Genomic DNA, 24,756 nt, shown 5'->3' with positions numbered 1-24,756 from the left:
GTTTTTCTTTCTCAGGGGAAGTTTGAACAGGATTTTTTTCCTTTGGCTGTGCCTCGCAGCTTGTGGGATCTTCATTCCCCCGACCAGGACCGAGGCTGGAGCCTGTGCCCCCTGCGGTGGGAGCGCGGGGTCCTCAGCCCTGGCCCCCGCGGAGGCCCAGCCTTGTGTTTTAATTATTGGTTCTTGGCCCTTCTCTTGGCTGGCACTGTCATGGGAGCAGGCCCCCACTCTGACACTTTTGTGAATCTTGTAAGAATTTTGAACAGATACGCCTGTCTAAATAGGTAGTTTCTAAGTGGCTGATATGTGAGCACACTGGGGTTTATCTTGTCAGGCTCCCCTGCCCCGTGCTGAGCAGCCCCTGCTGCCGCTAAACTCTCCTTCCTCCCGGAGAAGTCAGCCGCCCTCCTAGGCCGCGGCCTCTGAGCGGGCTCTGCTCGGGCGTGCCGTCCCCTGAAGAGGGAGGAGGGTGGCTCTGGTGGCGCAGGCTCGGGCGCCCTCCACTCCAGCGGCCCCAGCGGCCGTCCTGGTCGAGTTTCTGAGGGCAGCTTGGTGCTCCGGGGCTGCCACTGCACCTCGCCCTGGCTGAGCCAGCCGAGCGCCCTGACTGCCTCCACTTTCCCAGCCGCTGGGGTGCGTGGGTCGCTGCGCGGCGGAGCCTCCGTGGTGTCTCTGCATACGTGGTGTGGACTGTGCCTGTCTGTGGGTCTCCTACACCTGCTGTCTTGGTTCTTCATCAAGGCCCAGTCCAGCCAAACCATGCTGCCAGATAAACTGATTAAAAGGATCCATTTTGCTCAAAAGTGTTTCCTTCCAGTATTGCTTTACCTGCTGTAAGGCATAAACCCATTTAAATAAGTATTTTTCTAAAAAAATGTTAAACCTGATGTGTTTTTTAAAATTAATTTATTTTTAATTGAAGGATAATTGTTTTACAGAATCTTGCTGTTTTGTCAAACGTCAACATGAATCAAAACCTGATATTTTTAACTTCTTGAAATAAACACAGAAAATAACATGTTTATAACTATTGCATAAATAGCAAACAAATCAAGCATATACCTAATGACATTTTCTGAGCTAAAATCAGGGTATATAGTTTTCTGAAATGTTACTGTCTGAAGCATGCTAGATTATATACATAAGCTCAGCGTTTCATTTTTTTGCAGATAAAGTAATGATGCGCCTGCATGTGCCTGGGCAGTGCTGGGGCAGGCGCTTGGGGTTTGTGCTGGAAGAGCCTGGGCACGCTGGGGGGACAGCTTGGGTCTGTGATTGTGGATGTTGGTGTATCCGAGGCTCTCTGCTTCACTGCTGACCCTTTGGGGTTGCTGCCATGAAGTGGCTGTGACTTTCCCAGGACAGTGCTGTCCTCCCTGTGCCTGCCCTAATCCAGGTGGTTCGGTCCCATCGCCTCTTGACTAGGCGCGCTGCTCTGTTCACTGAAGGTTGAAGGTGTGGCTTCCAGCTTCTGAGTGGGTTGATGTTTTCCCTGTTTGAGGTTTTCCACTTCTTAAAACTGTGCCTGTGTCTTCACTGCACTCCGGTAGGTAGTACAAAGCCATTAAAGTCTAAACAGCTCGCTAGGCATGTAAGGTTCTCTGTGACCTCTTCTCCTTGTTTCTCCAGTTACATTTTCAGCTATATTCCTGCAGGAGACGCCCATCACACGCACATCGCATCTGTGTTCAGTCACCCCTTCCCCTGGAAAAAGCCTGTTGGCCCTCCAGACACGACTTGGATGGCGCGTCACTACAGCCTTCCCGTTTTACTCCGGGACGAGCTTCTGCTCCACGTCTGCTCCGGCTCGCGCTCCGTAGCCAGTTTGTGCGGCACTAAAGCGGCGCAGTGTGCACCACACTACAGTGCACGCTCTTGGGCCAGCGTCTCACGCCTGTTTTCTGGGAGCTCAGTGGGTGACCCCTTGGAGAAACAGCTGACACACGCTGTCTTGTACTTGGAGGAGCTGGATTGGCAAAGACAGGCTTGTGTCACATGGTTTTAAAACGTTAGCTTTGTTTTCTCTTTCCATCTTTGCTTGGTTTTTGTTTTCATTAAAACTATACACCATGGAGAAGGAAATGGCAAACCACTCCAGTATTCTTGCCTGGAGAATTCTGTGGACTGGGGAGCCTGGTGGGCTACAGTCCATGGGGTTGCGAAGAGTCAGAGGTGAATGAAAGCCCAGCCCATGCTATGTGAATAGAAAGGACCTTGCTAATGCAGATGAGGCTGGCACTTGCTTATATATTTTTAGAATGTTAACTCTTAATAAGTTGAAGTTATTTTGAAAGGACGATAAGAACATTCTGAGTATCATTGGAGGAACGTGAATAATAGGATTTTGGTGCCTTCATCAGACTTTTTCCAAGACAAAGATACTTTTATTTTGATAGTGCAAGACTCTGGGACTCTGGGAATAAAATTGGCTGTATGTATACAGTTGTATGGAACTAGGTTCGTGTTATTCTGTGAAAGCTGCTACTCTATATAAAGGTTTTGTTTAGTAGTTTGTTTTAATCCCCTTTTATATTTGTATTTGGTAAGGCCCTCTTGATGAAAGTGAAAGTGGAGAGTGAAAAAGTTGGCTTAAAGCTCAACATTCAGAAAACTAAGATCATGGCATCCGGTCCCATCACTTCATGGGAAATAGATGGGGAAACAGTGGAAACAGTGTCAGACTTCATTTTGGGGGCCTCCAAAATCACTGTAGATGGTGATTGCAGCCATGAAATGAAAAGATGCTTATTCCTTGGAAGAAAAGTTATGACCAACCTAGATAGTATATTCAAAAGCAGAGACATTACTTTGCCGACTAAGGTCCATCTAGTCAAAGCTATGGCTTTTCCTGTGGTCACGTATGGATGTGAGAGTTGGACTGTGAAGAAGGCTGAGCGCCAGAGAATTGATGCTTTTGAACTGTGGTGTTGGAGAAGACTCTTGAGAGACCCTTGGACTGCAAGGAGATCCAACCAGTCCATTCTGAAGGAGATCAGTCCTGAGTGTTCATTGGAAGGGATGATGCTAAAGCTGAAGCTCTAGTACTTTGGCCACCTCATGCGAAGAGTTGACTCATTGGAAAAGACTCTGATGCTGGGAGGGGTTGGGGGCAGGAGGAGAAGGGGACGACCGAGGATGAGATGGCTGGATGGCATCACCGACTCAATGGACGCGAGTCTGAGTGAACTCCGGGAGTTGGTGATGGACAGGGAGGCCTAGCGTGCTGCGATTCATGGGGTTGCAAAGAGTTGGACACGACTGAGCGACTGAGCTGAATTGAAGTGTGACAAAAGCTTTTGCAAGTACAAGGCAGGACTGTGTTCTGTTGGAATCTGAGTTCATTCATTGAAAGATTTATTTTCAAGTTTACCGATTGTTTATTTCCACTAACTTTTGAGCATATTATTTTTTTTTGAGCATATTATTTTATATATGATGGGATTCCAGGTTGGAAATGGAGTGCTTTTTCTCTTTCAATTTTTATTTTAAAAAATCAGTTAAACTCCACTTCAGTGTGGTGGTTTAGTAAACTTGTTTTGCTTTATGGAGGAATGTGTTAAATTTGATACTTTAAAACATTTCTCTATGATTAAATATGATTTCTGAATGTTGTTTTTACTTGTATTTTGCTTTTGATATGGCCAGATATTCAGCTTTGTTTTTTGATAGTTCCTAATGTTTTCAGAAAAATACAAATAAATTAGTTCCCTTAATTAAAAAAAAAAAACAATTATACACCAGCGTAGTTTAAAGGATCTAATATTTCTTTAAGGTTTGTTTCAAAGGAACGACTGTTCCCGCAACTTTCCCCACGTTTTGCTCTGCAGAGGCACCTGCCTACGGGCTCGGTCCTGTCGTCTCCGGGTGAGCCCGTGGACTACAGCCCTCGGGGCTCCTCTGTCCATGAGATTCACAGGCAAGAACGCTGGGGTGGGTTGCCGTGCCTCCTCCAGGGTCTCCCCCACCAGGGGTCAGACCCGGGTCTCCTGCCTAGGCAGGCAGACTCCTCGCTGCTCGGAGCCCCCAGAGGCAGCTACCCGCGCTTTTTTGAGTTAGTTGTTTTGCTGTTTATCTCCCTGTTTTTAGGTTGCTGTTTAGTTGGTAAATCGAGTCTCTTTGCAACCCTGTGGACTGTAGCCCACCAGGTTCCTCTGTCCACGGATATTCTCTGGGCAAAGAAGACTAGAGCTGGTTGCCGTTTCCTTCTCCAGGGGATCTTCCCCAGCAGGGATGGAACCCAGGCCTCCAGCTTGGACAGGTAGACGTGTCCACTGCGTGATGGTCCCCACGCTGGGTTTAGGTAGCGTCCGCCGCCGTACAGAGCGGGCTGAGAGCCTTCGGAGGCTGCTCTCCCAGCGGCTCTCAGGCATGCGGGGCTGGTGCCTGCGGTCGCCCTGCTGCCCGTTGAGGTCCATGCTGCCTGACCACCGTGACCCGTGTGTGCCCCCCCCCACCGCCCGGTCTTCTCCCAGCAGCGGCGTCTGAGCCATGTTCCTCTTTGCTGGGTGCGGCCTCTTCTGTGTCTCTGGATGTTGATGGTGAGCTTACTCTGGGCTTCTCTGTGATCTTCGTGTTCTCTGGTTGGCCCTCTTCCCGTCTGTCTTGCTGTTTGTTGGCTGTGTTGGAGGAGCCTACCCCTCGGTCATAGTTCCTCGGGCAAGCCCTGGGGTCACTGATCAGGGGTCCTCCTGGACCATCCGTGCTCCCCTGGTGCCAGGGAGGAAGGCTGGGGTGTTGGGGGTGCCCAGGGCGTGCGGGTGCTGTCGGCTAGGCTAGGACCCGGCTTTAGAGCACCCTCAGTTTTAACCTCTCCAGAATGCAAACCCCCAGCTGGTGGGGTTTCTGTCTGGTGTGTCAGCAGCCCAGAAGAGTACGCGCTTGTTCTGTGGTGAGGGGGCTGCTGGGCTCTGGAGGCCACGGTCCAGGCCCGGTTCTCTTCTGACTCAGAGGCACGGGGAGAGTGGGGCTCCTGCCCCGCGGGTTGGCTGAGCCTTGGTCTCGGGTGCTGGGCACACGTGGCCTGACCCTGTGGGGTGACTGTCCGGGCACAGATGGCCCTGGGATGGGGCTCCCGTGGGTGTACTCTGAGCCAGCCCTTCCCGCCTCGCCTGGCACTGCCCCAGGCGCAGACTCCGGGTCTTCAGGGAGTGGACGTGGTCTGATGGCCTGCCTCTCTGGGGTCGCTGGGCGCGGTATGAACCCTCTTGTGGTGGCCGCGTAGGGATCATCCTGGACGGCACATCCTTGACCGCTGGTCTGCTCGCCTCCCAGCTCCCCCTTGGTGTCGTCTGCTCTCCTGTTTGTTCCATCTTTGTAGATTTGGCTGTTTGGGACACCACTTACTCTTAGGCAGGTGGTGCCTGGAGGAGGAGCAGCCTCTGGCGCCCGCGCTCACACCGCCATCCCCGCCCACACTGCCTTCCCGGTGCCCGCGCTCACACTGCCGTCTCCGTGCCCGCGCTCCCAGACGGTTGTTTCCGTCCTGTGGTCCAGTGTTCACGTTAGGTTTGGGTTTTCTGTTTTTCCTGAAAAGTGAGAAAATTGAAACTGTCTCCTTCATTTTTCGCGTCTGTCTCTCTTTTAGCCTCCTCTCCAGCCGCACACTGGGCTCTCGGCTGCCTTGTGCTCTGAGCCTTGGGCCTGCGGCAGGCGTCTCCTGTGCTCGTCATCAGAACTTCTCTTGCCTTTTGATCTTTTCTCTAAAACTTTATCCTGAATAGGCATGTCCTTCAGTAGTTAGTTTTCTGAAAGTTTATCCCATGTACAGTTGCAAGTCACCAGCCGCCATTTTTGTTAGGACCCTTTTCTGTTCGGGGAGAATGTGTCTCAGTGTTGAACGATCAGAGTCCTTCGGAGGCGACTGATGTTAGCCTGAGGTGTGTGTGTGTGTGCGGCTTGTGGCGATTTGGGAGCCAGAATGGTGGCTGGCCCGTGGTCCTGGGGGAGAGCCCTGGGTATCTGTCGCCTGCCCCAGCGCTGGCCGCGCGCCTCTGGCGGCTGTGAAACGTCACATGTGGACGCCACGCCTGGGCCTCCGCAGCAGCTGCTGCAGCTCCTGAGCCTGAGGAAGCTGCTGCCTCTGTGCTCAGCCGGGAGGGCGTGTGCACGGCAGGACGGACCTGGCGATGAGGCTGGGCAGCGAGAGAGGCGCCGGAGGCCCCCCAGCCCCGTCTGTTCAGTCTCTCAGCCCTGTGCAGACAGCGGCAGCCGTCCCCTGTTCCCCCTGAGAAAGAAGCCAGCGACTCCCCGGTGCAGTACATAGCTCCGCTCACCTCCTGACCTGTGATTTCCTGGTGGCTCCGCGTGGCGATGGAGACGGAGGGGACAGAAGGCCTTAGAGGCCCGGCTTCCCAGAGCGCTGCGCAGGGCGGATATTGTGCCCCAGGCAGGGCTGCCCTGCGTTTCATCACAGGTCAGTTCAGCGCTTGCCAGCCCCCCGGGGCCACCGGAAGCCAGAGTGGATCTGACCTCCTGGGACCCAACTCGCTTCTCAGCTGCAGAAATAGGTGTCATGTTCTAACACACCTGCTTTTTAGTTTTGGGGTTGTTTTTTTTTTCTATTTCCACCTGAAGAATTGTGTTTCTTTTTTCTCTTTGCAGTTGAGGAGCATAACATTTAGACTGTTACCCGGTTGAACTGATGCTCATTTCTCAAAACCATCTTCGGTTTTCATTAAACTGGGGATTCTTACCATTTTTTGAGTTGTCACATTGTTAGCAAAACCCCCTGTCCTTCTCACTAAGTATGCGCTGTGTGGGGTGTATGTATTTTCAGTTAATTCATTTCTGCAAGTAAAGTGAATCAGTTTTTTAAGAAATTTTAATAACACCTCTTAGCAGATGACAAGAGTTTCTTGTTCTTGTTTGATTCCAGCCTCCATCCCAATGTGGAAGAGAAATGAGATAATTAGGTAGCGCAGGCAGGCTGGTGAGTGTGATTAAATGAAAGTGGTTGAGTCCGGAGGCAGGTGATTTCATTAGAAGCTCCATGGATTATAGCAGAAAGAAAATACATGGTAGGAAACATATGTTAGTAGGAAAGCCTAGGTAACATTTTCCAGAGCTGGGACTTTCCCCTTTAGGACTTCGTCATTCAGGCACATTGCTTCACGTCTGGAATCTGTTTCCCCATCTTTAAAATGGGGATAATGTGACTTTGCCTGATCCAAAAGGTTTGGGTGAAGATCAGAGAATTCAAAGTTTATGAAATGATACGTTCCGCTGCAAATGTTGGGTATTGTTCTGCTTTGATTTCTGTTGGTTCTTGGAACGATATTTTAAATGTGCCTATGTTAGGTCAGAACAAACTGATACCTAATAAATCCTGGGGAACTGAATTCAAACTTTATTTTGCTTATAATACTTGGATAAGTCTTTATCTAATTTATTGAGGCATAACATTACATAAAATTAAATTTACCCACTTCCAGGTCTTCCATGTTTTGACTCTTCAGCTGAATTGAGTGTTAGATAAGTATTTCGGTGATGTGAGCAGATTATCTTAGCTGACCTTTTTAACATGTCTGCTGAGTGGCCTGTCCAGTCCCTGGCCTTGATTTGAAAAGGATTCGCTTCCTGCTCTTGGAGCTTCCTTGGTTGGCACTGAGCCTTCTCTCCACTCCACACAGGGGGCAGGGTGGGGAAGGGAGCGCGAAGGAGCCCCTGGCTGAGGGGGGAGAGTCCCAGGCTTCCCCAGGCTCCGTGTTGAGAGTCAGGAGGCCTCATCACAGGGCCGGAGGTGGTAGCGGCCAGTCACTTCCTGTTCCGTCACCCAAAGATGCAGCGAGTCAGGAGGTCCCCAAGGAAAGTGTATTTGGGTTTTGGCACAGGAATGAACTTGTCAAAATCTCCTCTCCACCCCTTGGTGACTCTGTTCTAAACCACAGTCTATGAAAACTGGGCTTCTGTAGCCCAGATTGAGTACCCCCATCCCCGAAACCCTTAAACTACTGGTTTTCTGCTCAGAAACCCTGTTTACCCAGGACCACCACATTACTCACCTTCTCTGATACTTTCTCTCTTATCGGTGGGTTCAATTCCATTTCGTCTACTCTTTCTAAAATGGAAACACAGGTTATTGCGAAAGTTGCACACATGATTGTTTTAAATCCCAGTAATTTAGATCTGTTTGAAGGAGAAGGGAAATCCCCTGCCTCATCCTTCAGGTATAACCACTGTTATGGTTTGGCTGTATGGTATGTCTTACAAAAACGAGATTGCTTTACATACCCTTACAGAACCTGCTTTTGCAGTTAACACTGCACTGTGGGTTTCTTTAAATCTGACGCAGGATGCCTGCTTCATCTCGTTGAAGAGCTGTGGAGTGTGCCTTTACACGGTTGTACTGTGGTCTCTCTATCCTCTCTCCTAGTGATAATTTAGTTCATTACAAATATTTTTCTATCATACATAAGGTCCTTATAAATATCCTATGTGCACGTGTCCATTCATTACCTTAGGTTAATTTCTGAGAAGCAGAATTTCTGTGTCAGAGGGTATCCTAAATATGTTGCATCTGATCGCAGACTGCTAACTCACTGTTCACAACAGTGGAGGAGAGCGCCTGTTCCTCCTGCAGTTAACACCGGAGACTGTGAGTCATTTGAATCTTTGCCAGCCCTTACAGGTTGAATGTGCCTCATGTTGAATTTGCATTTCCTTGAGTCTAAATAAGACTGAGAATCTGTTTATTGGCCTCACGGGTTTCTTTTGAGAAGTGCCTGTGTGCTTTGAGCGTTTTTCCGGAGTCGAGCCCCTAGCCCTGTCCAGTGCGGCCTCTGCGCCGCCCTGGGTAGACTGCTCGCGGCTTCTTCCTCTGAAAGGCCTTCAGCGTTGCTCTCGGCACAGGCACGTCTTTCCCTGTGTACCTTCGTTGGCGTCTCAGCTTTGGTTCCCGAGAAGGAGACCCTCGAGAATTGGAACGCAAGCTGTTTCTGTAGTGTTAGGAACGGAAGGAGAGGCGGGAGTCAGCCAGGGAAGGAAGGGCTGTCCACGAAGGACACCTCCTGGCCAGAGCCCACCAGGCGAGAGCCTCGGCCGCGCCGGGGTCACAGCCCACCCAGCCGTCAGCCGGTGGTGAGGCAGCTGTTGGAGGGTGTGCCCGCAGTTTATCCCTGCCTGACAGGAACACCCTAAACGGTACAAAACCCCCTCCGCCACGCAGTGTGTCTGGGGCTGGAGTCGTCTGAGGCTCCCTGCCACCACCCGTCGGGGACCGAGGGCGGGCGGCACGCCGGGGCTGCCCGGGCCGCCTGCGCCTGCCGTGTGGTCTCTGCCCAGGCCCCCCCCCCCCCACCGCCCCCCGTGCCTGCCGTGCGGTCTCTGCACAGGGGTCCCCCCTCCCCTGCCCCGCGCCTGCCGTGCGGTCTCTGCCTGCCCCACCCCACCTCCCCGCCTGCCGTGCTGCCTCTGCCCAGGGGTCCGGTCCCCCCCTCCCCGCCCCGCGCCTGCTGTGTGGTTTCTGCCCAGGTTTCCCTGCCCCCCCTTGCGCCTGCCTGCCATGCGGTCTCTGCACAGGGGTCCCCCTCCCCTGCCCTGCGCCTGCTGTGCGGTCTCTGCCCAGGTTCCCCCCCCACCCCCGCACAGGGCCTCTGCGGGGGTCAGACGGCAGCGGGGGAGGGCAGGACCCCCTCCTCTAAAAAGGCGCTAGCTTGGGGAGGCCCGCAGGCTGCCCCTGGTCCACATTCAGAGTGGTGGGAACCAGACGCCTGGGGGAAGAGTGTCGGGGTCTGTGGATTGTGCGATGAGCTCGCTGCAGGGAGCGTCCGGCCATACCTCCTGCCTGTGACAGTCACGAGGAACCGCGCTCAGGCACCGCAGGGCGCTTGGAGCCTACCGAGAGGAGGCTTGAGGGCCGCCTGGAGGCGCCGGCGGCCTCTGTGCAGGGCTTGGCGTGATGTGGCCCCACCCTCAGGTAGAAAATCCTCACCATATATTCTTCCAGTTCCTGTTCAAACTTCTACGGTTTTGTTTGTTTTAAATAGCTGATGAAATTAAGGATCAAACACTTGTTTTAATGGTTAGCCAGTTGTGTTAATATGATCTTAAAATAATTTCCCCAGCAGTTCTCAAGTTTTTAAAGACGTTTCAGGACCCCGTTATACCTTTAAAAATAATTATAAGCAAGAGCTTTTGTTCATGTGGTTAATGATTACAGATTTTTATCCCATTCAATATTAGAGCTGAAACATTAAAAAAAATAGTTCACTTAGAAGTAACCCAGGACATGTTAACATGCAACTCTGATTTTCCAAATCCAAAAAGCCTAGATGAGGGGCACTATTTTACGTATTTGCATATTCCTTCAGTGTCAGACTTAAGGCAACAGCTGTGTTACTCTCTCTGCTTCTGCACTGACTGTCCTCAGATCCTGCTGTCAGGAAAGCTCGACAGTGCAAATGCAGGAGCTGCGGAGGGGAAGAGGCAGATGGTGGCTCAGGGCTGTGGGTAGCTCTGGCCTGTGGACTGCCGCAGGGGACCCAGGATACTGCCCGTCTTCTCTCTTGCCTGATGGTGTCAGAGCCAGCTCTAGCTGAAGGTGCGTGTATCCTCCAAATCCCCCTGGGGCTGTGCTGAGGGAAGCGGTAGGGGCTGGACCGAGGACGCCCAGCACCTGCATGGGGCGTTTGCTCAGAGCCTGGGTTGAGGGGTGCGGGAAGAATCGGGAGCCTGGCCGGCCAGCCCCAGCCTGGTGCGAGCATGCGGTCTCAGATCCCCTCTGTGTGGATTAACCACAGATGAGCCAAACTGGAGTACTTTCAAGGGCAGTGAAAATTCTTAATTATTAAATAAAAGCTTTATTAAACAATGAAATTAATTGTAGAATTCACACCACATAATAAGTGACCCAGAAAGTCCGCTGCTGTGATCCAGTTGAGGCAGGTCCTCCTCTGACTCTGGAAGGGCAAGGCTGGGCCTCACGCCCCCTGCCCACAGCTTCCTGCTCGCATGCCTGCAGCTTGGAGGTGGCACAGACGGCCAGTGTGAGTGGTGGGAAACCTCAGTGAGGGCTCTGTAGCCAGAGGTATGTTCTGGAGTCTTCTCTTGGAACCGAGGAGAGCCTGGGAGGTTCTTTTTTGAGGATAGTGGTGTCCTGTAAGTAAGTGGCTTCTCCTTGTGGCCCTGTTGCTGCTAAGGGTCAGCACTGAATGTGCGGAGGGCGCAGCATTAACAGGTGTGCCTCACCCCCACCCCACCTCCCGAGAGTAAACAGGAGGCTCTGCTCCACCGGCTGCCTCTCACTGACCCGCAGGACGGTTATCGTCTCCGTGGACAAGCTGGCTGTGCACCGCTGCCCCAGGGAGAGCCCAAGTAATTGCTGGTTTCTAGTTACAGTAGCCCCTGAACAGTGCAGGGATCGGGGGTCCCAAGTACAACTTTGGATTCCTCCCAGAACTTCTAACAGCCTGCTGTTGACAGCACGCCTCACCAGTAGCACCGCCGATCAGCACAGTTTGTATATTGTATGCGTGCTCACTCGTGCGCTCACTACATACACACGTGCAAGGGGCTCAGTCGTGTCTGACTCTCGCGACCCTCCGGACTGTAGCCCGCCAGGCTCCTCTGTCCACGGGGTTCTCCAGACAAGAACACTGGAGTGGGTTGCTATTGCCTCCTCCAGGGGATCTTCCTGATCCAGGGATTGCACCCATGTCCCTTACGTCTTCCAGTGTTGACAGGGGGGTTCTTACCACTAGCGCCACCCAGGAAGCCCATTGTATGTGTACCTGCATTTGCTTTATGCCTTCGTGACATACCTGTTCCTTTTTTTTGATATTTCTAGGCTATGCAATTAGGCTATGAGGTTTTTCAGATTGTTAGCGATCCTCCCAAAGTTTCCCAATGTATCTATTGAAAAAACTCTGGGCATAAGTGGACCCCCACAGTTGAAATTTGTGTTGTTCAGGGGTCAGGAGTCCTCACTCGAATAGCAGTTTTACAGATGTTGGTGTGAACACCGCACCTGAAAACTCGGGGCTCCAAGGCTGGTACCCTGGCTCCGGCTGCTTCAGTGGGAATAGAGGGGTAACGGCCTGAGAGCCTGACTTGCTCAGACCATTTCTCTGGGAAACACAAAACAAATCAGAATTGTTCTAAGTCATGCTTGTCTGGTTCCTGCAGAAAAGAGCTATTGTCTGGTCTACCTTAATTCTGAATAGCTACCTGTTTAACACCGTATAGGAACACAGCCTCTGATACACGGGGTGTGCTGATCTTCTAATTCTCTGTAATCCTTCCAGTGTGTTGTCCTCCCCATCCTCCGCAGTCTGATTTTTTTTAGGCCCTTCGTTTGGGGCTAGTTCGTCATTTCACATGCTCGATGCCTGCCCCCACTCTTTACTCAGTAGTTCAGAGGTTAAAGCCCGATTCTGGGCTCAGTTAACTAAAAGCTCTAAAAACTCAGCCACCCCTCATTGAGAGGAAGGGACCTCTGAGGGCGATGGTTTCTGAGGCCTGCAGCTCTTTCAGTGTCCCTGCTGGAGTCTTGTCTTAAAATCATTTTCTTTGTGTCCTTACTCCGTGTGTGTCTGATTTTTTTCAATTTGGAATGTGAATTTCCGGAAGGACTGGATGTTGCTTTTTCCTAAAGCAGTAGCCTGTGAGATAAAACTGCAGCTGACGGCCAGTTGGGCAAGATGGAGCTTTTGTGGGGTTTTGTTATTTCACCTGACTTGGAAGCATTGTCATATAATCCTGAACAGTGGTACATATTTTGACCAGCTAATTCAGTGTTCATCACTATCAGGCCTGCAGACCTGTACGGTGTGTGGGAAATTACTCTCTAGAAGACCTAAGAGTCTGATGTGAGAGAGTTTGTGCACCCACGTAGCTTGTAGCGGTTTAAGTAATCCACAGACAAGTCTTTCCTGATTGGAAACACGTTTCAAAAATGAGCTCTGCCGCTTCCGCAGGCCCCAGATGAGCCCCCTGCTCCGTGAAGAGTGTGTCACGAGTGCCTCTGAGAGGCTGTCCGCTCTCTCCTGCGGAAGATGGAGGTCTCTGTCCTCAGTGTGGGCGCGGCCAGCCGTGGGGGCTTTGCAGGAAGGCCCCTCCCCTGGTGGACGTGGCCTGTGCTGTTTTCCATGTATGTTTGTTTGAGTGAGTTCTCCTTCCTGTGTAGGACAGTGTGCCCCCTGCTTGGACTCACTGTTACAGAGCAGCTGCCTGGGTACACAGACTTGAGCTCCTGCATGGACCCCGGCTCTCCTGGGCAGTCCTTTAGGTAGGCCCTTGGTCTGGAAGTTCCTCCCAAGGGACAGTGCTGAAGGGCATCCCAGGCAGCCCCGCCATGTGAGCCCGCGTCTGGATGGTCACTGTTTTCCGGAGGGGCGCCAGAACAGCATGGTTTCAGGGTCTGTTTTTATAAAATTCCTCTGGGTGTGTTCAGTAGCTGTCACCAAGAAGGTCGCTCTCATTCCCTGGACCGACGTCTTTTGGGCAGTGATCGTGGGGGATGAGGAGTCCCTGTGGTCACTTGAGAAAAGATTCCTGCTATTCTCTCATATTCATCTTGAATTTCTTAGCAAAAGGAGAGTAAGTTAAGAATGGACTTTGAGCCATATGTTTGTAGGGAACATAGATTTGATAGCAGGTCTCTTCCTGTAAGCACTTTCTCAGTTCTGTGTTTGGTTATTGATCTTACAGACTGAACAGAGCTAAGCATCACCAGGGTTGATCTTTTTTTTTTTTTACTGCAAAGAAGTACAGATGGAGAAGGAGAGACCTAGATAACACGACAGGTCGTTTGAATCGGTTACAGAACATTGGAAAGTGGAGTTGAAATTCGTTGCCGTTTGTTTTCCCCCACAGCCACCTTCTCAGACTCTGATGTGCTCAGGCGTCGTTTGGGGACTGTTAAGATATAGATTCTGATGCCGTAGGTCTGGGGCCTCAGAGTCTGCTTTTCTAACAGACACCCGGGGGATGCTGACGTTGCTTTTGTTCAGGGACCACATTTTGAGTAGTCGGGGTCTATAGAACACTGGGGCGTGTGCAAATCTCATTTTGGGGGATCTCAGTTTTCCAACCAGGAGTGGAACCCAGGCCATGTCAGTGAAAGCCCCAAATCCTAACCACTAGACCGCCAGGAACTCCTGCAAACCCACCTGTGATTGATAACCGCCTGGACCGCGTTGCGCCCGCTCTCTCTGTACCGGGCACTGAGCAGCAGACCCGCGGTCCGGAACGGCGGCGGCGTCTGACAGCGCGTGGGGCTGCCCGCGGACGCCCCCGTCCTGGCTGCGACCCGCAGAACCCTGCTCAGACGGCGTCGCCCACACCGAGCGCGGCTCTTGGGCTCGGCTCCCGTCGGGCGTGGGCTCCGCGGCTGTGACGGCAGCGGTGCCCCGTATGCTCGCTCGTTGCTGTCACATGCCTTCTGTGGGGCAGAGGGGAGGTGGGGACCAACCCGTCCAGTCTTAAGTTTCGCTGGCATGTGGTTGCCTCCAGGCGCCCGTCCTCCTGAAACACGGGTCACTGTCCTGTGGGGCGACACCACGGGTCTGTGGGGGCTTTGGGAAGAAGGAGCCATGCCGGCTGACCTGAGCCCCTGCTGGCCTGCCCCGTGGCCCCCACGCCCTGCTCCCCAGCTGCGGCACGCTTGTTGGCTTTCTGTCCCCCAGCCTCGGCTCCCTCGCTGTTTTTAGGGTGTGAGACCAGATAACTAAGTCTTTTAGGATTATGTCTAAAATAGCATCTCAGTTAGGGATTTCTGTGTTTGTAAGCAGGGATCATCTCTCCCAATAAAAATTTTAAAAATTGATTGTAATATTTGCCTTGCTTTCAGGGTGTTGTTTTTAAGAAACTAATATAGCTTTTGAAAACTGAAGGGCAACGTTGGTTTCTTAACTGTTGTCGTGGGAGAATAGTCTAACAAATTGATACTGAGTGTGGGCATGGGTGAGGAGGAGAAAAACATCTTTAAGTGAAAATAAAATTTTGTTTCATTTGGAATGAAGTTTAAACATTCACATGTGTGGTTTTCTTGGAAAAGTCAATCCAGAGAGCACGTCAGATTCTATAGTAAGGCTGCTCTGATGACAGGTTTTAAAGATTGGTTTTATTAATTTCCTAGGATTATACCGTAAATGAGTTGCATTAGTTAGGTTCTGTCCTGTTCGCACTAGGACCCCAAGTGTTACACAGAAGTTACGCCGACTGATAGCTTTTGCTGTGTGCCTCCCAGGTCAGCGCTGGTGAGACGTGGGGCCTGTGGCCGCCCTGCCCCACACGCTCTGGGAAGGCTGGGGTCCTTACTGCCCCTGCCCCACTGGATCCGAGTGACCTCAGAAACTACTACAGAAATGAGAAAGCTGCATCACAAGGAGAGGTTCCTCTTGCTTTTCTTGCAGTGTTTGCTGAAGCTGTGTTTGTTTTCTCTCTGCTTCTGTTTGCGTGCCGGGTCCTTGGTGCTGCACGGCGTGCCGGGGTGCGGGGCGCGGGCTCCGTGCGGTGCAGTGCCTCGGCTGGGCCTCAGGCTTGGTTGCTCCGCAGCTTGTGGGGTCTTCCTGAATCAGGGATTGAACCCATGTCTCCTGCACCGACAGGTGGATTCTTTACCACCGACCCACCAGGGAAGCCCTAAAGCTGTGTGTATTTTGACCAAAGAGAAAAAAGCAGAATTTAGGTCACAGTTCTTTCCTTTGGCCTTGGTAAGAGTTTATTACACTCTGTGTCCCCTGGCCACGCTGCGTGGCTGCAGGGCCTCAGTGCCGCGATCAGAGCGCGAAACTGGGCCCTTGGCAGTGACGTCGAGGGGTCCTGACCACTGGACCGCCAGGGAATTACCGTGCGCTTTTATTTTGAAAAGTGTTTGTGTTACAGTAAACCTGAATTGAACAGAATCTGGAAGGCAGAGTCTCAGCCACTTTCGGAGATTGCAGTCACCGAGCAGGGACGTGTGGTGGTGGTGGTCCCATCTTCCCTTAATTCCTTAAATTCAACCTCCCATTTCCCAATTCAGAACTTTCCATCCCTTCTAAGGCCTTAGACTGATTCATGTACTTGAATTGGTGTTTAAAACTGGAGTTACATTTCTTATTGTACAACCGAAAGTATCTTCTGTTGCAGGGAGGGGACGGGAGGCTGGTGAAGGTGTGTGCTGACTGAGCAGGCAAACCAGTTGGTCGTTTTATGGAGGAAGAGGGTGGGGTGTTGGGACACACTTCCCCAGAACAGTCTCACTTTCTGAGAGCTGGAAGCTTCTGCCCTCAAATTTTGCCATGAGTCTGTCTAGCACCTTCTAGGCCAGTAGGATCCTGACTTTTTCCAGTGAGAATTAGAAAGAGGGGGAAAAGGCAAAAGTATTGCAGGTCCCTTACCATAATCTTTGTTCTGTGATCAGGAAGATGCGTACGACAGAAAGCTGGGTGACTTCACGCAGTAACAGGCAGCAGTCCTTGGTCTTTGCAGTAGATTCTCAGATGCTTCACGGTAGTTTCCAAGCCCGCTGGTTCAGGACCCACAGGTTACGGATCTGTGTTGCTCTTTTCCACAGCTCTTGTTTATGCTTCATGATTTCAACTACTTTTGATCCTACCTCACTTAGACAGTTTTTCTTATAACCTACCTTCATTCTTCATTTTCTTAGTATAGACACGGTGTTAATTAAACAGTTCTCTTCCCATGGACTTCCAGTTTATGTTACATGCTTGTAACTCTCTCTCTCTCTAATGTTGATTGATTGATTAGGCTGCTCCAGTCTGAGTTGCAGCATGTGGGATCTAGTTCCCTGACCAGGGATCGAACCTAGGTCCCCTGCCTGGAGAGACTGGAGTCTTAGCCACTGGACCACCAGGGAAGCCCTCAAACTCTCTCTCCAGACGTTTCCCTGAACTTTCAGAAAGTTCACACCGAACTGGAAGCTGCTCACAAATAGGCAGCAGTCTCGATTTGAATTTCTAGCTGTATCACAGGTGACAAGCTGTGAACTATTGACACTTAGGTTCTGGACGGTTGTCCTCCTCCCAGTAACCTGTACAGGGGGCCCAGATGCAAAGCACCTGCTCTGAGGTCGCCAGAAGAGCTTTTTAAATATGTGGAGTCTTGGTTCCCCTTCTGGATGGGCTAAGCTCAGTAGTACCCCTGGCATGAAGGTCAGGAATCTGTCATTTTTAAAGTTTCACAGATGATTTTGGTGATGAAATTGAGAAACCACCATAAAATCTGCTTGTAGTGGCATGTTGTTAGACCACTGTGCTGCTATCTTTTTTCTGTATTAAGGGCCCCCAGGATTGGGCCTTTGCCAGCATTTCCCCACCAGGGTGGGACAAACTGACTTGACCGTTATTTTTTTCTCAGTCTCTTAGCACCGCTAAGCTGACTGTGAGGAAAACAGCATGGCTCCCTACGCACCTGGAGAAGGAAATTCCCCCTCCAGGGTTCTTGCCTGGGAATCCCTTGCACGGAGGAGCTTGGCGGGCTGCAGTCCATGGGGTCACAGCGAGTGGGATGCAACTGAGTGAACAGCGGTTGGTGTGGTCGTGTTTTGGACAGAAGAAGGGGGTTTAGCGCGAATGCCAGCCTTTTGCCTTCGAGCCTTAGGTATTGTGAACGCGATAGGAGGGGACGGTGCGTCTTCTTAGCTGCCGCCTCTGTGTCGGTGTCCTTCCATCTGCTTAGACAGGAGTCCCAGCTGCGCCAGCCCGATCTGTAGACTTTCTGCAAACCTACAGGCAGGGCGGCACTCAGGACGCCTGAGGACCAGTGCTCATCTCAGGAGATGAAGCAGCAGAGTCGTATCCCTCCACGTGGAGGGGTTACCGTGTCTCCGGAGAGCGCGCTGGCCAAGGGCACTCCTTGCATCCCGGCTTGTGATAGCTGTGGTCAGACGTCTTGCAGAGTCGAGAGTTGTCTTTTTAAAACTCAAAGATGGTGTCTGCATATGTGTGACTTAATCTTAGAGATGGTGTTAAACAATCTCTCTTTCCATGCATGTCCATCGTAAAACAGGTTTTTAATAGTTCTTGGGACTATCCATCCCAAGGAGGTATGAAGGGGCCGTCCTGTGTGAGCCAGTGGTTATACTCAGGTCATTAGTAACAGAGGTGACTGCTGCCGTTTAAAGAGCGATCCCTGTGGACTTGTTGCTCTGCAGAGGTGGTCACCAGCACCTCCTTCCCGATGGTGTTTAGTTCTCGGACTGTTGCCGTGAGAAGCTGGCGACTTGCTCCAGGTCACACGGCTCGGCAGCGCTCCGTCCGGGGTCTGGGCTCTCTCTGCCTCCTGACCGGGTGGGCCCTGGCGCCCCCCCCTCTGCCTCCTGACCGGGTGGGCCCTGGCGCCCCCCCTCTGCCTCCTGACCGGGTGGGCCCTGGCGCCCCCGCGGCCCCTGTTCTTTGCCCGTGTTTTCTCCTTCCTTTCCGGCCGCGCCGTGCTTTCTTCCTCAGCTTCTCTCTTTTCTTTTCCCCTAACTTAGCTTGTTCCCCTAGCTTCTGTTGCTGTGGTTCCTTCTCCAAACTCCAGACTGAAAGAAAAAGTCTCCAGTGGGTTTGGGTAAAGTATGGGGCCACAAGACGGCTTTGACTTTTCCTTTTCTTCTCATCTCCCTTCCTCTTCATCTCTTTCTCTTAAAAGGAATTGAGCCCCGCCTCGAACCAGTTACCAGCGGGCAAGATGAAGACCAGCAGTTCTTGTCTTGTTCATTATGGGAACCCCCTGCATTCAGCGTCTGCCTGGTGCGCGGGCTCTCAGCACGTGTGCGAGCGAGCGAGTCCAGTTCACGCAGAACGCTTGTTTAAGAGAGATTTGCCTGCTCTGTAGAAAGTCTTTTGGGTGTTGACTGGATCTGCAAGTCTCGAAGGGAAGATCTTTTTCTGTGTTTGGCTAACACACTTTACTGTCCTCAAAGCAGCAGTTAGTTAGGTTTGGGAATCTGAAATGAAAACACGCGAGTTAACCCCTCCACAGCGTCTCCCATGTCATCCCCATGCTGTGGGAAGGTCTTTCTACATCAGGAACCAAGACTGACTCCCAAACTCCTGGTATTTTCTCTTTTCTGAATACTAGAATGTTACACTTACTGTTTGGACTAGTGTGTTAAGCTTTCGGAGGTCTTGGTTACCTTTTCATTAACATGCCTTTATTCAGAGATGCTGATCAGACAGGGCCGTCCGTGGAGAAGGTATCCCGGCGTGACTGCATGTAACCAACAGTGTAAGCAGCAGTGATCTGGCATGTAGAGAGCCGCTGGTGGAATTGGATTCATGCTGAGACGAAACCGAATGACTTGTAACTGGGTCGTTGTGCCCCCCGCCCACCCGTGCATGGTTGACGCTGTTCCGAGAACTGCGATCTGTGGGACTCCTTTCTGTTTAAGGTTATGGAGAAACGAAGAGCCCCCGTCAGAGGGTCAGAAATGATGCTTTCAGCAGAGGTGACACGGCCCTGCAGAGCTCTGTGTGCTGAGAGGTGTTTCTCCCTTTTAAGTGTGGTTTGCGTTTCCTGCGGTGCATGGAGGAGAGGATTTCTGGCTCCTTCCTAGCCGGGCCGGTGTCGGGGCTTCGGCACCCCTCCCGGTGTTCCTGGGCAGAGGCCTGTTGGAGGCCCGCACCTGCGGGTCTGGAGGACGGAGGGCTGTGCTCTGCAGAGCACCCACGTTACCGGGGAGGCCGGGAGCGCCCCACCTTACCGGGGAGGCGGAGAGCGCCCCATGTTACCGGGGAGGCGGAGAGCGCCCCACGTTACCGGGAAGGCCAGGAGCGTCCACGTTACCGGGGATGCGGAGAGCGCCCCACGTTACCGGGGAGGCCGGGAGCGCCCCACGTTACCGGGGGGGCCGGGAGGCCGGGAGCGCCCACGTTACCGGGAGCGGGCGCAGCGGCGTGCCCTCCCGGGCTGCGCCGCTGGAGCCGAGCGCCGGCGCCCTCTCACCGCGGTGTGTTGTCCGCAGCGCTGGCCCCAAAGGCGACAACATCTACGAGTGGAGGTCCACCATCCTCGGGCCCCCAGGCTCCGTGTACGAGGGCGGCGTGTTCTTCCTCGATATCACCTTCACACCGGAGTACCCCTTCAAGCCTCCGAAGGTAAGGTGCTCCCCCGATTGACGCTGAAGTTCAGATATTCCTGTGAAAGATGAATCCGGCTTTTGAAGTGGGGGTTTTAACAACTAAAAGCAGATCCTGACAAATCTCTTAGGCACATTTGAACATACATAAAACACGTCTGTGGGTTGACTGCCTCTTCTGGCAAAGGGCATTTCTAAGTAAGTGTGTTTCCACGGGGCTTAAAGTCCTGCACATCTGCCCATAGGTAATCTCCTGTTTCCCACTCATCAGGAAGAGTTTCTAACCAATGGAAACAGTGTCGCAGTCTCCACACGCGGGCTAGGACAGGGACAGTTGGCCTGGCTGTAGGGCGCGGGTGACATGCAGATCCCCGAAGTGCTCCGAGTTTAGAGCACGGCAGCTGGAGACGCTCCTGCCGACAGAGCCTCGGGCCCTTCGGACCCCGGCAGGCTCTCCTCCCAGGTGGGGGCTGCCGGTCACTGTCCGCTGGGAGGCTAAGGGCCTCTTCAGAGTACGAAGCAGAGCCGCCTCCGGGCGGGGAGTGCTGCCGGGTAAAGGTGCGGTTGCAGCCGCAAGGGCTCGACGGACAGCCCTGTCACTCTAAGAAAGCGGCACGGTTACAGGTTATGCTCACTGTGGATGATGCGGCGTATTTCACAGTGAAAACTAGAGTCGAGAGAAAACAGCCCAGGCTCGAGCGGCTGACGCTGCTCTGTCTTGCTGCTGTGGCCCTTGGGCGTTTCTGGCTCCACCCCCGGAAACTGTTAGAGTGGATTCTGTGATGTAGGCCGGCAAGGCAGCTGCAGGATCTGATGTAAAGGTCAGAATGAGCAGAAACAGGCCGCATCTGCGGATCTACTTTTCAGCCTTTTGGGGGTGTGATCAGTGTTTGCTAAGCAGCTTGTCTCCACGTACCCACTGCTGCTGCTGCTAAGTCGCCTCTGTCGTGTCCGACTCTGTGCGACCCCATAGAGGGCAGCCCACCAGGCTCCCCCGTCCCTGGGATTCTCCAGGCGAGAACACTGGAGCGGGTTGCTGTTTCCTTCTCCAATGCATGAAAGTGAAAAGTGAAAGTGAAGTCGCTCAGTCGCGACCCCAGGGACTACAGCCCACCAGGCTCCTCCGTCCATGGGATTTTCCAGGCAAGAGTACTGGAGTGGGGTGCCATTGCCTTCTCTCATGTACCCACTACGACGTTTGAATTAGGTGCTGAAGTTTGCTTTGAGACCATGTAGTTCTACCAGCTAACACAAGAGGTCAGCAAACGAGTAGTTATCCAAAAATATTTACATTAAAACTGCTAAAGATGAATTCAAGAAACATACAGGGAACTATATCCAGCTTCCTGGGGTAAAACATAATGGAAAAGAATATTTTTTTAAAAAGACTGTTTATATGTTTGTGTGTGTGTGTGTAAAATTGAGTCACTGCTGAAAAGCAGAAATTAACACAAATTGTAAATCAACTATAGTTCAAGAGGAAAAAAAGGAAAAATTGAAGTTACCTTGCTTTTTGTTGGTGATTACTTTTTAAATGAGATTGAAAATACCTGAGATTGTATCCGTGAATACTTTCTAATCTCAATTTTATTAGTCTCTTAACACTTACTGGCTTTGTTAAGTTAAGCTGTTACTTTTTTTTTTTTTAACCAATATCTATTTCTTTAAAAGGTTTAATTAGAGCCATTTAATTGAAAAGGTTTTATAGTAAAAAGTTTCATTGTTTGCTGTTTAAATTTCATTTAACACTACCTTATTTTTTAGGTTACATTTCGGACAAGAATCTATCACTGTAATATTAACAGTCAAGGAGTTATTTGCTTGGACATTTTGAAAGATAATTGGAGCCCAGCACTAACCATTTCTAAAGTCCTTCTTTCTATCTGCTCACTTCTCACAGACTGTAATCCTGGTAAGCTTATGGCTGTTTACCTTGGTTTATTCCTCCTCACCTGGGAAATAGTGGTTTTTTCCATTTAAACTAAGATTTTCTAAAGGTCAGATTTTATTTTTGTACACGCTTTCAAAGGAGAAAAACGTATCGTTTTTCAGAGGAATTTCTAGTCAACAGTTGTCTACTAGTTGAGAAACACAGCCGACTCACCATTAGCTGATGTGCTCTGGGAATAAGGAGTTTTAATCTGCGGAGTTCCCGTCAGATTGCCGTGGGTTCACATCTTTAGTCATATTCCCGCCTTCATGTGTTTCTGTTCCGCCTTCGCATATTTCCCGCACAGTTCTCCTGAAACGACACGCTTGTGTCTGCCTCTGACCTGCCCACTGCCTGCAGGCCCACTGTGCAGCTGCCCCTAACCGAACAGTGGCTCCCTGCTGTATACTTAGTGATGGCCAGACTGTGGTGCTTTCTGAACCTTCATTTCCTGTTACTAAATTTTTTTCTAGATAAGCCAAATACAAATTGAATTACTAAAGATTCTGTTTAGGTTTCAGAGAAGCATTGCTTAACTGAAAGTGCAGGTTTCCACCTGGCAGCTCTGGCCGTTTCTGGGTATAGTGGAGAGGCCAATGGTTTGATGCTGCAGGAGCCTCGAGGGCCTCGCTGTGCTCAGTGTCAAGACTGGGCGCCACTGAGCACAGGGTGGTCCTGTGCACAGAGCTGGGTGTTGACGGTGGTCGGGGCCTCGAGCCTCCCGGACCCTGCTGAACCCTGCCACGGAGGGGCGAACCCTGCAGTGGGGGGAGGGGCGAGTCTGGAAGGAGAGGCATCCGGAATGGTGGAGGGGCTTGATGACAGCCACCTGTCCACATTCTCCCAGGCTGCCACTGACCTACTGGCTAAGACGGAAACGTCCTTTTCCTTCCCTCGGAGTAACATGCGGTCTTCTCTTCCAGCCGACCCCTTGGTGGGAAGTATCGCCACTCAGTATATGACCAACAGGGCAGAGCACGACAGGATGGCCAGACAGTGGACCAAGAGATATGCCACGTAAACTGGGCTCCACAGTCCTTCACAGCATTGTCTGTCACAGAGAGAGCTGCTTATGATTTTGAAGGGGTGGGGGAGGGTGGGAGTTGGTAAAGAGTAGGGTATTTCTATAACAGATATTATTCAGTCTTATTTCCTAAGATTTTGTTGTCACTTAAGGTATCTTGCTGCGGTAGACAGAATTGGTAATAGCAACTTCTAAACCTGTCATTAGCTCTGCAGTGTTAGCTGAGGTGCAGCACAGAGAGGACTAGGCATTTGGGTACAGTCGCTTGTAGACTGTAAATTTAAAACAGCTTAATTTCGTACAGGTTACACATGGACATTTATGTAAAGTCCTTCCAAGACTACACACTTTTTTGTCTTGAAAAATTGGAAATTGTTTTCCCTGCTTGAAAGGGAACATTGATATTTAACAGCTTTTAGAGACTGTCATCTCATACATAAAATGGACACGTGGCTATAAGACACCAATATAGAAAATGAGTAGTTATGTATTTTATTTTATATGCCAATCTACTTTATTGTGGAGAGAGAGAGGTTTGAATCAGGACTTCTGAAAACCTGTAGTAAAATACCTTAAGCTGTTAGCTGTCCGGCGTGGAGTAGGGTTGCTCAGTGGATTGGTTCTATGTTGTGGACTACTGAAGTCTGCATTTGTTACTGTGCTAATAAACAATATTAAAACAACCTCCAACACTGCTGCATTCACGACTTTCTTTTGCCTTTTTTGGTAGTTTTTCTTCTTGCTAGATCTTTACTATTAAAACAATTACAGGTAATGCAGACTGAACACCTTGGTTTCATTTACCGAGCACCAACTGGGCTTGGTATGTTGCTCTTAATTTATCCAACAGCCTTGCAGGATAAATACTGAGGTGCCTTAGAAAAGGTTAGATAATCTAAGTCATTTTCTTCCAAAGATAAGAGTTCTGCTCCATCTTTTAAAAGAATTCTCTAATTTGTAGATGCGGTGGTAGAATTCGATTGGTGCAGAAATAACTGTGGTTTTGCAGTGTTCTCTGCCATTTGATACTGGATACATTCTTAAATGTGGTTATGTTATATACATCATTCTAATGTGCATGTCTCAATTTACTTTTTTGTTTGCTAATGACTTATTACTTGCTAACAAAATGATGTTCAGTTCAGTTCACTCAGTCGTGTCCAACTGTATGCGACCCCATGAATCACAGCACGCCAGGCCTCCCTGCCCATCACCAACTCACGGAGTTCACTCAGACTCATGTCCATCGAGTCCGTGATGCCATCCAGCCATCTCATCCTCTGTCGTCCCCTTCTCCTCCTGCCCCCAAATCCCTCCCAGCATCAGAGTCTTTTCCAATGAGTCAACTCTTCGCGTGAGGTGGCCAAAGTACTGGAGTTTCACCTTCAGCATCATTCCTTCCAAAGAAATCCCAGGGTTGATCTCCTTCAGAATGGACTGGTTGGATCTCCTTGCAGTCCAAGGGACTATCAAGAGTCTTCTCCAACACCACAGTTCAAAAGCATCAATTCTTCGGCGCTCAGCCTTCTTCACAGTCCAACTCTCACATCCATACATGACCACTGGGAAAACCATAGCCTTGACTAGATGGACCTTAGTCGGCAAAGTAATGTCTCTGCTTTTGAATATGCTATCTAGGTTGGTCATAACTTTTCTTCCAAGGAGTAAGCGTCTTTTAATTTGATGGCTGCAGTCACCATCTGCAGTGATTTTGGAGACCAGAAAAATAAAGTCTGACACTGTTTCCACTGTTTCCCCATCTATTTCCCATGAAGTGATGGGACCAGATGCCATGATCTC

At 50.9% G+C, this 24,756-nt stretch overlaps 1 protein-coding gene across 1 annotated transcript in view; it reads left to right on the top strand.

The window, feature by feature from the left end:
* UBE2E1 (ubiquitin conjugating enzyme E2 E1) overlaps positions 1-23,646 on the top strand; it is a 67,910-nt gene extending 44,264 nt beyond the window's left edge. The window contains exons 4-6 of the mRNA XM_069572937.1: positions 19,889-20,021; positions 21,767-21,914; positions 22,856-23,646. Of these exons, the coding sequence (XP_069429038.1) occupies positions 19,889-20,021; positions 21,767-21,914; positions 22,856-22,953 (379 nt within the window). The 3' untranslated portion in view covers positions 22,954-23,646. The remainder of the gene's footprint in view (positions 1-19,888; positions 20,022-21,766; positions 21,915-22,855) is intronic.
* Positions 23,647-24,756: the final 1,110 nt, after the last annotated feature.

This window comes from Ovis canadensis, chromosome 26, assembly GCF_042477335.2.
Source record: "Ovis canadensis isolate MfBH-ARS-UI-01 breed Bighorn chromosome 26, ARS-UI_OviCan_v2, whole genome shotgun sequence".
Lineage (NCBI taxonomy): Eukaryota > Metazoa > Chordata > Mammalia > Artiodactyla > Bovidae > Ovis > Ovis canadensis.
This window is presented reverse-complemented; position numbering and strand designations above follow the sequence as displayed.